This window comes from Heptranchias perlo, chromosome 24 (genome assembly GCF_035084215.1).
Source record: "Heptranchias perlo isolate sHepPer1 chromosome 24, sHepPer1.hap1, whole genome shotgun sequence".
Classification (NCBI taxonomy): Eukaryota; Metazoa; Chordata; class Chondrichthyes; order Hexanchiformes; family Hexanchidae; genus Heptranchias; species Heptranchias perlo.
The window spans coordinates 42,200,483-42,213,519 of record NC_090348.1 but is presented as its reverse complement, the minus strand read 5'-3'; the positions used below and the strand labels follow the sequence as shown (position 1 = coordinate 42,213,519).

Genomic DNA, 13,037 nt, shown 5'->3' with positions numbered 1-13,037 from the left:
GTGGCCACAACTTCTCTGGGACGCCCTCCCTGAACCCCACCACTTTGCGACCTCTCTCCATACCTTCAAAAGCCTCCTCAACATCTACCTCTATGAGCGTGCCTTCGGACTCCTCTCTCAACCTTCTCTCAGTGCCAGCCCTGTGCCTGTTATCTTCTATTGTGAATGTTAAGTGCACTGACTGAGTATAAGTTGTGGTTGACCGAAAGGGTTTGCTTTAGTTTTCTTTTCCTCTGATATTCTCCCCTCCTGCAGAATTCTCTTCCTCCTTCAACATTCTCTTCCTCCTGCATTCTCACCGCCCCCCGCCCCCCCACCCCCACCATTAACAATCGCCCCATCTCTCCTGAAGGTACTGGGTATGATTCCACACTTCACAGTTGTTTTTTGTCACTTCAAAAGCCTCCTCAAAATCTCCCTCAGGTGGCTGCTCTTCATATGTGAGCCCGGATAGTGAATGTCAGAAGCATCTCAGCAAAGCCCAATCTTATCCTCATCTTTCAGCCAAACAATGACCTCCAGCAAGACTCACTTGATAGTGATGAGGAATGAGGACATTATTTTTTTTCCCCCTTCCATGTTACCACACAGGACAATTTTAACATCTTTTCCACTGATCTGGCCAAGGTGACATAACACAGGACAGATGAGGCACCAAACCTTGGACCTTCCTGGTTTGCATGGCTCAATTCTTCACAAGAGAAATTTTTTGGATGTGGAGGTTTCTCAACATCATCGAAGATAGAAGCAGTGCTTTGTTACATAAGACAAAGCGCTTTTTTTTAACCAATTTTAAAGCACAGAAGCTGCATCATTACTGGACCACGGGGTGGAATCTGTAGGATTTGGGCAGATAACTGGGAAATGTCCCTGCCTTGTATATAGTCTCAACAAAGTTTGAAAGTCATCATTCCTCAGGCCAATGAGCATTCCATGGGGGCCATAACTGAAGCTGCGTTGAGCAGCATCGCAACCATGAGTAATCAGTAGTGGTTGCCGTGCTGTTCGTCCTGGCTGCTCTTTCCAAAGTTCTGTGCGGAAGGGCACGATCGGAAGGCGGTGTTGCAGCTAATTCCTGGCAGCAGTGAGGTGTGACGGACATCTCCAAGTAACTGTGGGACGATGGCCAGATTCATAAATGGAGATTTGTTTTTAAAATGTAACAAAATCAATGGGCCGAATGAATTTTCATTCCATGTATAACTCATACTATGTTTTCAACTGAAAAATAATTATTTAAAGAATAATTTGTTTGTCATGGCTTCACCATTGGCGGCCGTGCCTTAAGTTGCCTCGGCCCTAAGTTCTAACAATTCCCTCCCTGAACCTCTCCGCCTCGCGATTTCTCTCTCCTCCTTTAAGACGTTCCTTAAAATATACCTCTTTGACCAAACGTTTTGGCCACCGGTCCTAATATTTCCTTATGTGGCTCAGTTTCAAAACTTGTCTGATAATCACTCCTGTGACATGCCTTGGGACGTTTTACGACGCCAAAAGGCGCCGTATAAATGCAAGTTGTTGTTGTTCATGACACAAGTCAGAACGGATCAAAACAACCTCCGTACACAACGAACATCGGTGTACCTCGCAATTCGTCTGCTCCATCTTGTGAAACTTATATCTTGCCGCCTCTGGTCAGTTTTCTCCGCATCTCTCCTGAAGACTCGGCCTTGTTGTGGGGCACAGTTCCACGTGTGCCAGCCTCCCTCCTGTGCCTCACCCTGGTGGCGACTGGGATCTTTTGAACCATGAGTGGACCAAGTCCAAATTGGTCCTTTCCCAAAGTCCATGCGAGTGCATTTTGCAGCAGGATTTGCTGAGTGGCGGTCAAGCTGATTTTCCCCCCGCTCCCTGTTCTCGGGGCACCAGGGTTGATTATAGCGCTCCTACTCATGCTGTGGTCAAGCTCAGCTCACTCAGGACAGTGTGGGGTCATTCAGAACCTGGGACAATGCTGCTCCGTGCGGCTCACAGCAAGGAGGGTGGGTGGCGGGGCGGGGGGGGCCGTGTGGTGAACCATGTTTTTAAAGGTAAAGCATAAAATCAGCACATTAAAATCAAAGGCAACTTCAAGTGAGGGAGAGCTAAAACTCGAAACAACTTGTACTTCATAAAGCTGCAATTGATTCCAAGTGAAAGAAGGACACACAACAAAGGGCGACAGTTTATTAAAAGCGAGACAAGAAAAAAAATAAAAATAAATGGAAGCTGCAGGATAACATTTGGCACCACGAGTTGGCCATATTTCAATAATTGCCCGCCTTCCCCCCCACTCAACTGACACTTTGATAGATGAGGCAGTCGGAGAGCTGGAGAGCTGTGGCTGGGTTCCGAGAAGCAGCAGGCTGTTCTCGATGAGTGGGATGGTGCTTGACTGCTGAGTCCCCGATCGTTGATCAGGGTCGGTGCGCCATCCCAGGAGCTGAGGACAACCTGTTCTTGCTGGATTGCAGCCAGGCTGCTGCTGTTCTCTGTACCTTGTACAAACTGCTTTCGCACGATTCCTATGGCGTCCACATTAAATGCGGTGAGACCTGGGTAGGGGAGTGGCCATCGTGACAGGGATTTGGAGTTGCAAGGTCTCAGCCAGTCCGACGGACAGGTGCCCATTGAAACCAATGCGGCTGTTCTTCAGAGGCACGGGAGCTGATTCCATATCCTCAGCATATCTGAAAGAAGCCTTCAAAATCAAGGGGCTCTCGATTGAGGTGTGTAGTGATTTTTCTTTTGAAGAGAGAGATAGCGTTTACACTGAATATACTTTGCCCCCCCCCCCACCCCGCCCCGCCCTTTCATTCTCCTTTCAGGCCAGGTTCACATCATCACATCAAGGTCATTTTCTTTTAATTTGTTCATTCTCAGGATGTGGGCATCTATTTATTTATTTCCCATCCCGAGTTACCCTGAGAAGGTGGTGATGGGCCGCCTTCTTGAACCGCAACGAGCGGTTTGATGCAACTGAATGACTTGCTGGGCACACTTCAGAGGGCAGTTCAGAGTGGGACTGGAGTCACATGTAGGTTGGATCGGGTCAGGGCGGCAGGTTTCCTTCCCAAAAGGATATTGGTGAACCAGTTGGGTTTTTACGACAATCCGGCAGCTTCACCATCACTTTTACTGGTATCAGATTTTCATGAGTAGGTTTTTTTAAAAACCTACTTCAATTTCTGAAACTGCCCTGGTGGGAATTAAACTCACTTCTCTGGATGACTCGTCCATTAACATAACCACTGCACCTGGATGAGGCGTGATTGCTGCTGCAGAGCTAAATTTGTATCTCTTCTCGACAGCTGATGTTTATCACCTGTTCACTCAAATCACAAATTGATTGCGTGCAAGTTTTGCAAAGTTTGCGAGCGTTGGCCGTGGAACTGACTGGGTTCTTTCGGCGATGCCCAAGGGTGCTGAGATGTTGGATTCAGCCGACGCCTGTGATTCCCGACAGCACAGCACAGCACAGGACAGGTGATTGAGAGTCAGTGAGTTGCAGTGATGGACATGGTGTGCAAGTGTCTTCTCAACCTGACTGGACGCCGGAAAACTGAAAAGTTTGACGAGTCGAGCCCATCTGTCCAACCACTGGCCTGTGCTCAGTTTGGAAAATGTTTGGTCGGCTTGGTGCAATGTTTGACCAGGAGTGGCCAGGTTTCCCTTTTTAACGAACAGGAGGAGAGCGCCGTTCCCTTTCTCTTAACTCGCGACCGACCGATGGACTTGTGGCAACTCAACGCTTGAGACTGCGATTTCGTTAATGGGTCGTGAGTTCAGGGAGAAAGCCTGGCATTCTCCCGTCTTTCCTTTTAAAAGGAATTTCACTCCCTTCAAAGTATCATCGGTACCTCTCCCTTTCCCGTCCCTGTTCCAAAATATGATTGTAAACAATTTTACAACACCAAGTTATAGTCCAGCAATTTTATTTTAAATACACAAGCTTTCGGAGGCTTCCTCCTTCGTCAGGTGAACGATGTGAAAATGAAATCCTCGAAATGAAATCGCATTTATAATTCACAGAACAATGCTTGGTGAGTACAGACAGTTTTTTCAACTGCCCGTTGCCAAGGCAATCAGTGTGCAGACAGACAGGTGTTACCTGCCAGGTCTCACAGAATATACTGTGAGACCTGGCAGGTAACACCTGTCTGTCTGCACACTGATTGCCTTGGCAACGGGCAGTTGAAAAAACTGTCTGTACTCACCAAGCATTGTTCTGTGAATTATAAATGCGATTTCATTTCGAGGATTTCATTTTCACATCGTTCACCTGACGAAGGAGGAAGCCTCCGAAAGCTTGTGAATTTAAAATAAAATTGCTGGACTATAACTTGGTGTTGTAAAATTGTTTACAATTGTCAACCCCAGTCCATCACCGGCATCTCCACACCAAAATATGATGAGTGCTCTCGCCAACGCTGGGCGAGACGGTTGGGAGACGTGATTGAAGTGGTTGCTTTTGCTCAGTGTTGGTTGGACCGAGGTGCTAAAGGATTGTGTTTTCTTCATGACAGGTGACCATCAGGTGGTCCAGCTTCACCTGAAGTCCAAGGAGACGGGCGTGACCTTTGCCAGCACAAACTTCGTCTTCTACAACTGCAGCGTCCACCATTCGTAAGTGTGCCTTAAATTTACTTCTCACGGTTGCACTTTCAGCAGCAAAATTGTTCACTGCATTGAGTCAGAGGTGCATCTTGCTTAGGGGCACATTTTATTTACCTTGTGGATTCTTTCTGACTGACCCATTGAAAATAAAAGAAAGAAATAACTTGCATTTATACAGTGCCTTTCATGACCTCAGGATGTCCCGAAGTGCTTTTGTGAAGTGTAGTCAGTGTTGTAATGTCGGAAATGCGGTCGCCAATTTACACACAGCAAGGTCCCACAAACAGCAATGTGATAATGACCAGATAATCTGTTTTGAGGTGTTGGTTGAGGGATAAATATTGGCCAGAACTCCCCTGCAATCCTTTAAAGAAGTGCCATGGGATCTTTTATGTCCACCTGAGTGGGCAGATGGGGCCTCTGTTTAACGTCTCATCCGAAAAACAGCACCTCCAACAGTGCAGCACTCCCTCAGTACTGGACTGGAGTGTCAGCCCAGATTTTGTTTTCAAATCTCGAGAGTGGGGCTTGAATTGATTTAGAGGTGAGAGTGATACCTGCTGACATGTAACTGAATGAATAGAACTTTTGAATGGAGGGTCAGTTCAGTTGCGAACTGTGAGCATTTGCCTTCAGGGCTTTTGCTTTCAGATTCATCAGGGTGAAAACATCACTTTGTCCCAGTGGAAAGATGTGGAGATGCCGGTGATGGACTGGGGTTGACAATTGTGAACAATTTTACAACACCAAGTTATAGTCCAACAATTTTTATTTGAAATCTACAAGCTTTCGAAGCCTCCGAAAGCCAGTGGAAAGAATGAGTGTGCAAAGTAAGAGATGAATCATTTGAAAACCTGGCGGGGGGGGGGAGGATTCTCCACTGAAGGGTGGATTTTCCTGCTGTTTCCTGCACGATTGTAGGTGATTTCATGGATGAAATTCCCCACCCCACCCCCATCACCCCAGTCTCAATCCCAAAACTGTCCCCTTGTCCCCATCCCAGCCGGTTGTCCCTCCCTCGCGCCGATAGCCAAGGAGCGAGCCTTTGGCTTAATGGTGGCAGTCCTGCCTCAGAGCCAGGAGGTGCAGGGTTTGAACCCCACTCCGGACAGGCCCAGGAACTCCGGCCCTGAATTCCGGGTTGACGTCCAGTGGGATATTTGGGTGTGGGGAGCCCCCTCTCCTCATCGAATGGGTTATGCGAGCCCATAAAATCTTCCTACCGTTCAGGACTAATCCCTGCCCTGTCTGCTGGTAGGGAGATGGTTATGGCCATGGAAGGAATGTTCACGTCGTGGCCTGTCAGACTGTTAATCAGCCTGTGAATCCTTCAAAACTATTCTCCAAGGGAAGAGCGAGAAGATGCGAAAAACAAATCGATGGTCTGGCTGAACCGAGAGAGTGTCACTCTCAGCCTCAATTGAGCTTAAGCTTAATTGGCAGGTGACATCTTGAGGTAGTTTGTCCACTGATGGAAGCTCAATGGGTGACTCGTTGCAAAAGAGGCCACAACTGAGATCAAGAATCAACACAGCAAAGGCAGCAAATGTTCATTTTTATTTTGGGTTCAATTCAATTTGGCTTAAAACTTGCCTTTATTTTCAGCACCCAAGTTTGATTTTTTAAAAAATCTTGAATTAAAAAAAATCACACCTGGAAGAAAAATAATAGAAAATATTTGAATCAAATATTTATTGCATGGAAATGAATTTTGCTTTCTCATCATTAAGAAAGTTGCAATAAATTATTAATTGTTTTATTACTGAGCCTGTACGACAGCAGTTTTTACATGATCAAGTTGGTCTGTAAAACGCTGAATAAAAGATGAAACAAATAGACTGCGATTAGTGGTGTCAATTCAGCAAAAGACGCAGAGACTGAAATTCCTTGGAGGTTCTGCCGAACTCCTCTCATTCCCCCTCTTTCTCCCCCCGCCACCTTCAAATGATGCAGGCAGGAGACTGATGGAATCCCTGTGGAATTTCCGCCTTTCATTGTGGTTCAAATGGGTTGGTCAGAAATGATCACTGTGTTTGAGTGGACAGACTCCAAACATGTCTGTGCAAGATTCCCCTGTTGGCCATTTTGACAGAGGTGTTAATCCACTTAGAAGTCACGGATTTGAGACCTTTGTTCAAAATGGCAGGCATAGGAATGCGGAATGAATGCATTAAGCTTCTGTCCCCAGCCCTCGAGCCCTCCAAGATCTCTGCGCTCCGATTCTGACCTCTTGCGCATCCCGACATGAATAGACTGGTGTTAAACGGGAAACAGTTACACACTCTAAACACTGCATTCGAAGCAATGGCACCCTGTTCACTCGGGTAACCTCGTTCCACTGTTGGCGGCCGTGTCTTCAGCTGCCTTGGCCCCAACCTCTGGAATTCCCTCCCTAAACCTCTGCACCTCTCTCTCTTCTCCTTGAAGACGCCCATTAAAACCTACTTCTTTGACGAAGCTTTTGGTCACCTGCCCTAATATCTCCTTACGTGGCTCGGTGTCAAATTTTATTTGATAATGCTCCGGTGAAGGGACTTGGGATGTTTTAATACTTTAAGGTGCTATAATCATGCTCGTTGGAGTTGTTGTCTGCTCAAATCATCTACTTTCGTTTCTGAACAAATATAATTTTTTTTCAAACAAAACCCCTCGAACATTTTCTCCTCTTGGTGAGTATTTTTCTGTGGGCACCAACCACTCTCCGCTGCCTTTCTGAAGTGGATATTCTTGATGTGAGAGTCTTGGTCGGCTGTTTGACAACTGGGGGTGTCACAGGAGCCCTGATTCTGTCTCTGTTGTACAGACACATTCAGCATTCCTATCGACATGATGCACTGCAGTAACTCAGCAAGACTTCTTCGACAGCACCTTCCAAACCTGTGACCTCCCCCACCGACAAGGACAAGGGCAGCAGGTGCATGGGAACACCATCACCTCCAAATTCCCCGACAAGTCACACACCATCCTGATGTGGACAAATATCGGCCATTCCTTTCATTGTCACTTGGTCAAAATCCTGCAACTCCCAACCGAACAGCACTGTGCGAGTACCTTCACCACACAGACTGCAGTGCTTCAAAAATAAGGCCCACTGCCACCTTCTCAAGGGCAACTGGAGACAGGCAATACATGCCCGCTTTACCAGCGACACCCATATCATGAGAATGAATTTTTAACAGGGCACACAGACATTTTCCACCAGTAGCCAATGGAGTGGAAACCTGGTGGATTGAGCCCCTGTCCCTCGCCCAGGAATCCTGAGACTAATTGTAATCCTCCCAACTGTTGCCCTGAGCTGAGAATAGCTCACTCAGTAAAAGTGACTATTTATCTGTGTGCAAGATGAAAATGACAGGCCCCAGACCAGTTTTATTTAATTCAAGATTGCTCTGTGATCCAGAGACGAGCAGGAATTCACTGGTATAATTTCATCTGCACAGAGGAAACAAGTGAATTATTTTGCACTCAGTGAATGTTATTGTGCTGTACCATTCCACTGACCCAGGTTTTCTGTGGAACGAATAAAGTGGCACGCCAAGAACTGTTCCCGTTGGGAATTCTGTTCCACTTATTCATTACTTTGTGGGAACTATTCTTAACATCAGTGTACTTGTTCATTTTGTATCTTCAGCTTTCTGCCCACAGCCCAAGTTATTAAAGCCGTAACATGGAGTGAATTGTTCAGCGACGAATTTGGATTTGTGTCCAAAGTGGCCTGTTCCTTTTAGGCCACATAGTTTAATTAGTCAGAGTTTAATTACCATTGACTGAGGGATCGCACGGGCCTTCGAAATTACTGCTTCCAGGTCAGAAGAGTCCAGTTTGAAATCATTAGCTTATTTTTGACACCTTAGTGTGACATCGCAAAATCTTTACGAAGATATGGTTGGGTTCCACTGACATTGGGGTAGCTCGAAGCGAGGGGCCATTAATAAATATAAGATAGTCACTAATAAATCCAACAGGGAATTGTTTACCCAGAGAATGTGGAACTCGCTGCCACATGGAGTACTTGTGGCGACTGGCACAGATGCATTGAAGGGGAAGCTAGAGAAACACGAGCAAGAAAGGAAGAGAAGGATATGTTCATGGGGTCTGAAGAAGGGTGGAAGGAGGCTCGTGTGGAGCATGAACACCAGCACAGATCAGTTTGGTTGAATGGCCTGTTTCTGCACTGTACATTCCATGTCATTCGATGCAATAGATAGAAACAGCCCGAATTCAAACACTCGTAGATTTTGTAATGTCTGAGGAAGCCTAATCTGATCGTGTATTTTGTCCAATCAGATGCCTGTCGTGTGTGAACAGTCCCTATCAGTGTCACTGGTGTAAATATCGACACATGTGTACACATGACCCACGCACCTGCTCGTTCCAGGAAGGTCGAGTCAATATTTCAGAGGTAAGAAGATTTTCTAATTTTTGTCTTCCCCCACCCCCCCAGCACAGCTGCCTGAACCAACTACGGTTTTCTCAGCCAAAAACCATGAGGATGCGAGATCGAGACCAGGGCACTTGACCCCCATTCAGTTTGTCCAGGAAAACTCTCTTTCCCTCCAAAAAGCTGTTTATGGCTGGGTCAATGGAAATTTTCAAGATTGAGATTGATAGATCTTTATTGGTAAGGGCTATGGAACCAAGGCTGGTAAGGAGAGTTGAGAGACAGATCCCCTCTGTCTTCCCACCCCCAGCCAAAAACATAAGAAATAGGAGCAGAAGAAGACCAAACGGCCCCTCGAGCCTGCTCCGACATTCAATTTGATCACGACTGATCTTTGACTTCAATTCTATTTGCCCGTCCAATTTGCAGAATCGTGTTGAAGCCTTGAGCTGCTTCTGCACTGCCTCCATGTTCGTGCTGCTGTGTGCCCGGCCTTGACTTTGTCCCCGACTGCCTCCCACTGCCTTTTGTGTTCATGTCGAGAGGGCATTTTGCGAGCCTTCCACCCCACCGTGGATGGAGGATGTCCCTCCTTCTGTCCACCTCTTGCACCAAGGCCTGGAGTGCATCAGCAGAGAACCTTGATGCACACTCTCTCGCATGCCTGGTACAAACTCAGATTGGTGGGATCTGATGTGCAGATTGGAGGATCTGGGATTTCGTTGTGTGCAACTTTTATTCACTGTTTTAGCATAACTCATCAATTTGTAAACATAGGGAGGGGACCTGCATCTGTGTTTTACATGATCTCTGTTCAGACTCCATGCAGACAGCACACTGTTATTTTCAGCTAATAACAGGTACCAGCTACCTTTAAGAGATTTAAAGAGACAGCCTGCCTTTGAGACTGGGGCTGCCGCTGCTGGTGGAAAGTGCAAATTGCACTGTATCCTCGTGGCGACGCCTGACACGAGACTCGTCCTGCCTGCGCAGGAAGCATCGGGCGCAGGTTAATCACAAATCGTGACTTTTTTTTCATTTAACTGTTTCATGAGTTATAAAAATAGTGGAGACAGGCTAAACAGGCTGTTTGAGTGAATTTGGGAACCCTGTTGTTAATGAGGCCTTTTTAACAAGAAATCGAGGGTGGGGGATCATCTTGTAACTCCCGGCCAATTGTAATGCTACCTGCAATGAATTTAAATGGTTTGAAGAATGGGAATGCTGTCAGATGCAGCTGGGAGAGGAGCTTTGCCTATAAATGTCAGCACACACTTGTGTGAACATGCATGCACCTGGGAAATGTCTGCAGGTACTGTAATCATACAATGATGCAGCTCAGAAGGAGGCCATGCGGCCCATCGTGCCTGTGCTGGCTCTTTGAAAGTGTCCCACTGCCCTGTGGTGCAAATTTTTCCCCTTCAAATATATTTCCTTCTTGAAGCTGCTTCCACCAACCTTCCAAATCATAACGACTTGACGCTGAAAAAAAATTTCCCCTCATCTTGCCTCTGTTTTTTTTGCTGATCACCTTAAATCTGTGTCCTCTGATCACCAACCCATCTGCCAGTGGAAAGTATCGTAACTGCTGGTCTCAGTCCAGGAGCAGCTGTCTAAACGTACCCATTTCCTCGTCCCTCCTTCTACGGACTGGGAAAACAAAGTAAGGAGTTGGGAATTTAGTTAGCGTGTCTGGGAATATTTGCCTTCGAACCGTTGGCATAAGGAAACGCTCGCTCACAGGAAACCTGGTCTTCCCGCGATAGGGTAATGACTGGAAGGAGACAGATTTCCAGGGTCTCACTTCAAAAGATGACAAGACGCTGTGTTTGGAAGTGTGGGGGGAAATGGCGTGTTTTTGTGGAAAGAAAATCCCTATTTTTTTTTTCTCTTGGCAATGACTGGGGTGTGATAAAAGGGCTTTGCTTGCAGAGTGTCATTGTGCAACAGCTAATGTGCTATCAACGACTTGATTCACTGGCGATTCTTGGAATTACACTCAGCAGTTTATTCACGATATTGGTTTCAAAGACTGGAAGAATTTGTCAACAGAATTCAGAAAGCCAATTGAGTAAGATACCGCAAGCAATTCCCCTCTGAAGTGGTACAGGCACTGGTCAGTTGTAAAAAGAATCACTCAGAAGGCCCAATGCTACCAGCTGATGGGCAATAAATCAAGCAGTGCCAACACCACAATGATATAAAATAATGCAATTGTCTGGTTTGCAATATTTGGTTTTCATTCTTGTGATAACCAAGGCCAGAGAATCAGCCAGTGGCTCCAAAAATGGTTGCAATTGACAAACACAAACTTTGTCGATGACAGCTCCTCTTCAATTAAGAAGCAGACTGCATATATTCAGTGACCAACAGTGATTACTGTCTTACCTCATTGTTCGTACTCAGAAAATCTTCGGTTTGAGGAGTGAATGGGACAGATATGAAAAGCCTTGAAATTGTGCATCTCCACCACCCCCCCATTTTCTTTCACAGACTCCATGTGACAGTTGGACTTGACTCCCTCCCGGAGCTGTGCTTTTCTCTCACACTCTGGTTACCCTTAGATCCGAAAGTCTGCTCGATAATAACCTTGTTGCTCTTGGCTCAGCCTCACATTAAAACAACACAGAACTGCAAGGAGAGCTCGCCACCTCGAGCTTCTGCAGCACAGACGCAAATGATATTTCAAGCGAAACACTTTGTGACAAATAAAAGTACGTCTGGTGTGTAAAGTCAGGAACCATTGCTTGTCCACAGCCTCTGTTTAGTGGGCTGACTACCATAGATTCCAGTGTTCAACCCTCACCCCAATATTTATAAATGTTTTTAGAAACTCTCCAATAACTTCGGTCAGAGTGCAGGAGTTCCAGTCATGGAGCTGAAAGGGTGGGGAACGAGCAGTGTTCCATTGTCAAGAGGAGCAGAGAAGGGATGATTGTTCTTCCTGAGCATTTAAACTGCGATTCAAAACCTTATAACAGGAGACCTCTGAGGGTCAAAGATAAATGGAAAGCGATGGATGCAAAGGTGTTTGGTTTATGATCACAGAAATGGTTGTCATTATCTAATTATTTCAAATGATACCAGTTTTGAAACAAAACAACAAAGCCATCCCAACCCCATCTGCACCTGCTGTGTTCGGAACAGGAATATGCTCCGTGGGCCAATTGAGGGCTTGACCATCTCCAAAGAGCAGTGATATAACAGATTGATCGAAACAATTTACATTTTTTAAAATGCGTAACAAAAAAAAGTTATGAACCAAATATTTCAGTGCGACAAAACTTTGTTCCAACGGTTAACCTGTAAATAAAAATCAGGTGAGAAATAATTTCCTCTGGTGGGAAGAGTCCCAGATCAAGGGGCCATAAACCTTAAAATTAAAGCTCGGCCGTTCAGGGGTGATGTCAGGAAGCACTTCACACAAAAGGGAATGGAAATCGGGAACACTCCACAAAAAGCTGTCAAGGCTGGGGGAGGGAGTGAATTGAAAACTGAGATTGATAACACCCTCGCCAAAAAAAAACAGATCTGGGAACAAGACGGATAAATGGAGTTAAAACCATGATCGAGTGAAATGGCGGAGCAGGGTTGAGGGGCTGAATGGTCTCCTCCAGTGATTTATGTTAGTGTCAGACTTTGCAATCGTACGGTGCGTGGGTCCAGTCTGCGCCACCTGGCGTGGAGCTCCATCACCAGATAGAAATGGATGAAGAATGCCATCTCAACCATCCCGCAAGACTTTACAGTTTTCCCTCACAGCTGTACCTGAAATGATGGCACAATTTTTTTTTTCCTCCAGTACCAATTGCAGGAGATGCAATCCAGGTCCTGTTCACACACCGAAATTAAGATAGGAGCAGGCCATTCGGCCCCTCGAGCCTGCTTCGCCATTCATTGAGATCATGGCTGATCTGACTTTGACCTCAACTCCACTTTCCCGCCCTTTCCACATATCCTTTGACTCCCTTGCTGATCAAAAATTTGTCAAACTCAGCCTTGAATGTATTCAATGACTCCGCCTCCACCGCTTTTTGGGGTAAAGAATTGCGACCCTCCG

The 13,037-nt window shown here is 46.1% G+C and overlaps 1 protein-coding gene across 4 annotated transcripts in view; it reads left to right on the top strand.

Moving 5' to 3' along the window:
- Positions 1-13,037, top strand: part of plxna4 (plexin A4) — a 552,119-nt gene that overhangs the window by 382,760 nt on the left and 156,322 nt on the right. For all 4 annotated transcript variants that reach the window (XM_068005167.1, XM_068005168.1, XM_068005169.1 and 1 more), the window contains exons 8-9: positions 4,506-4,605; positions 8,884-8,998. In XM_068005167.1, the coding sequence (XP_067861268.1) occupies positions 4,506-4,605; positions 8,884-8,998 (215 nt within the window). The remainder of the gene's footprint in view (positions 1-4,505; positions 4,606-8,883; positions 8,999-13,037) is intronic.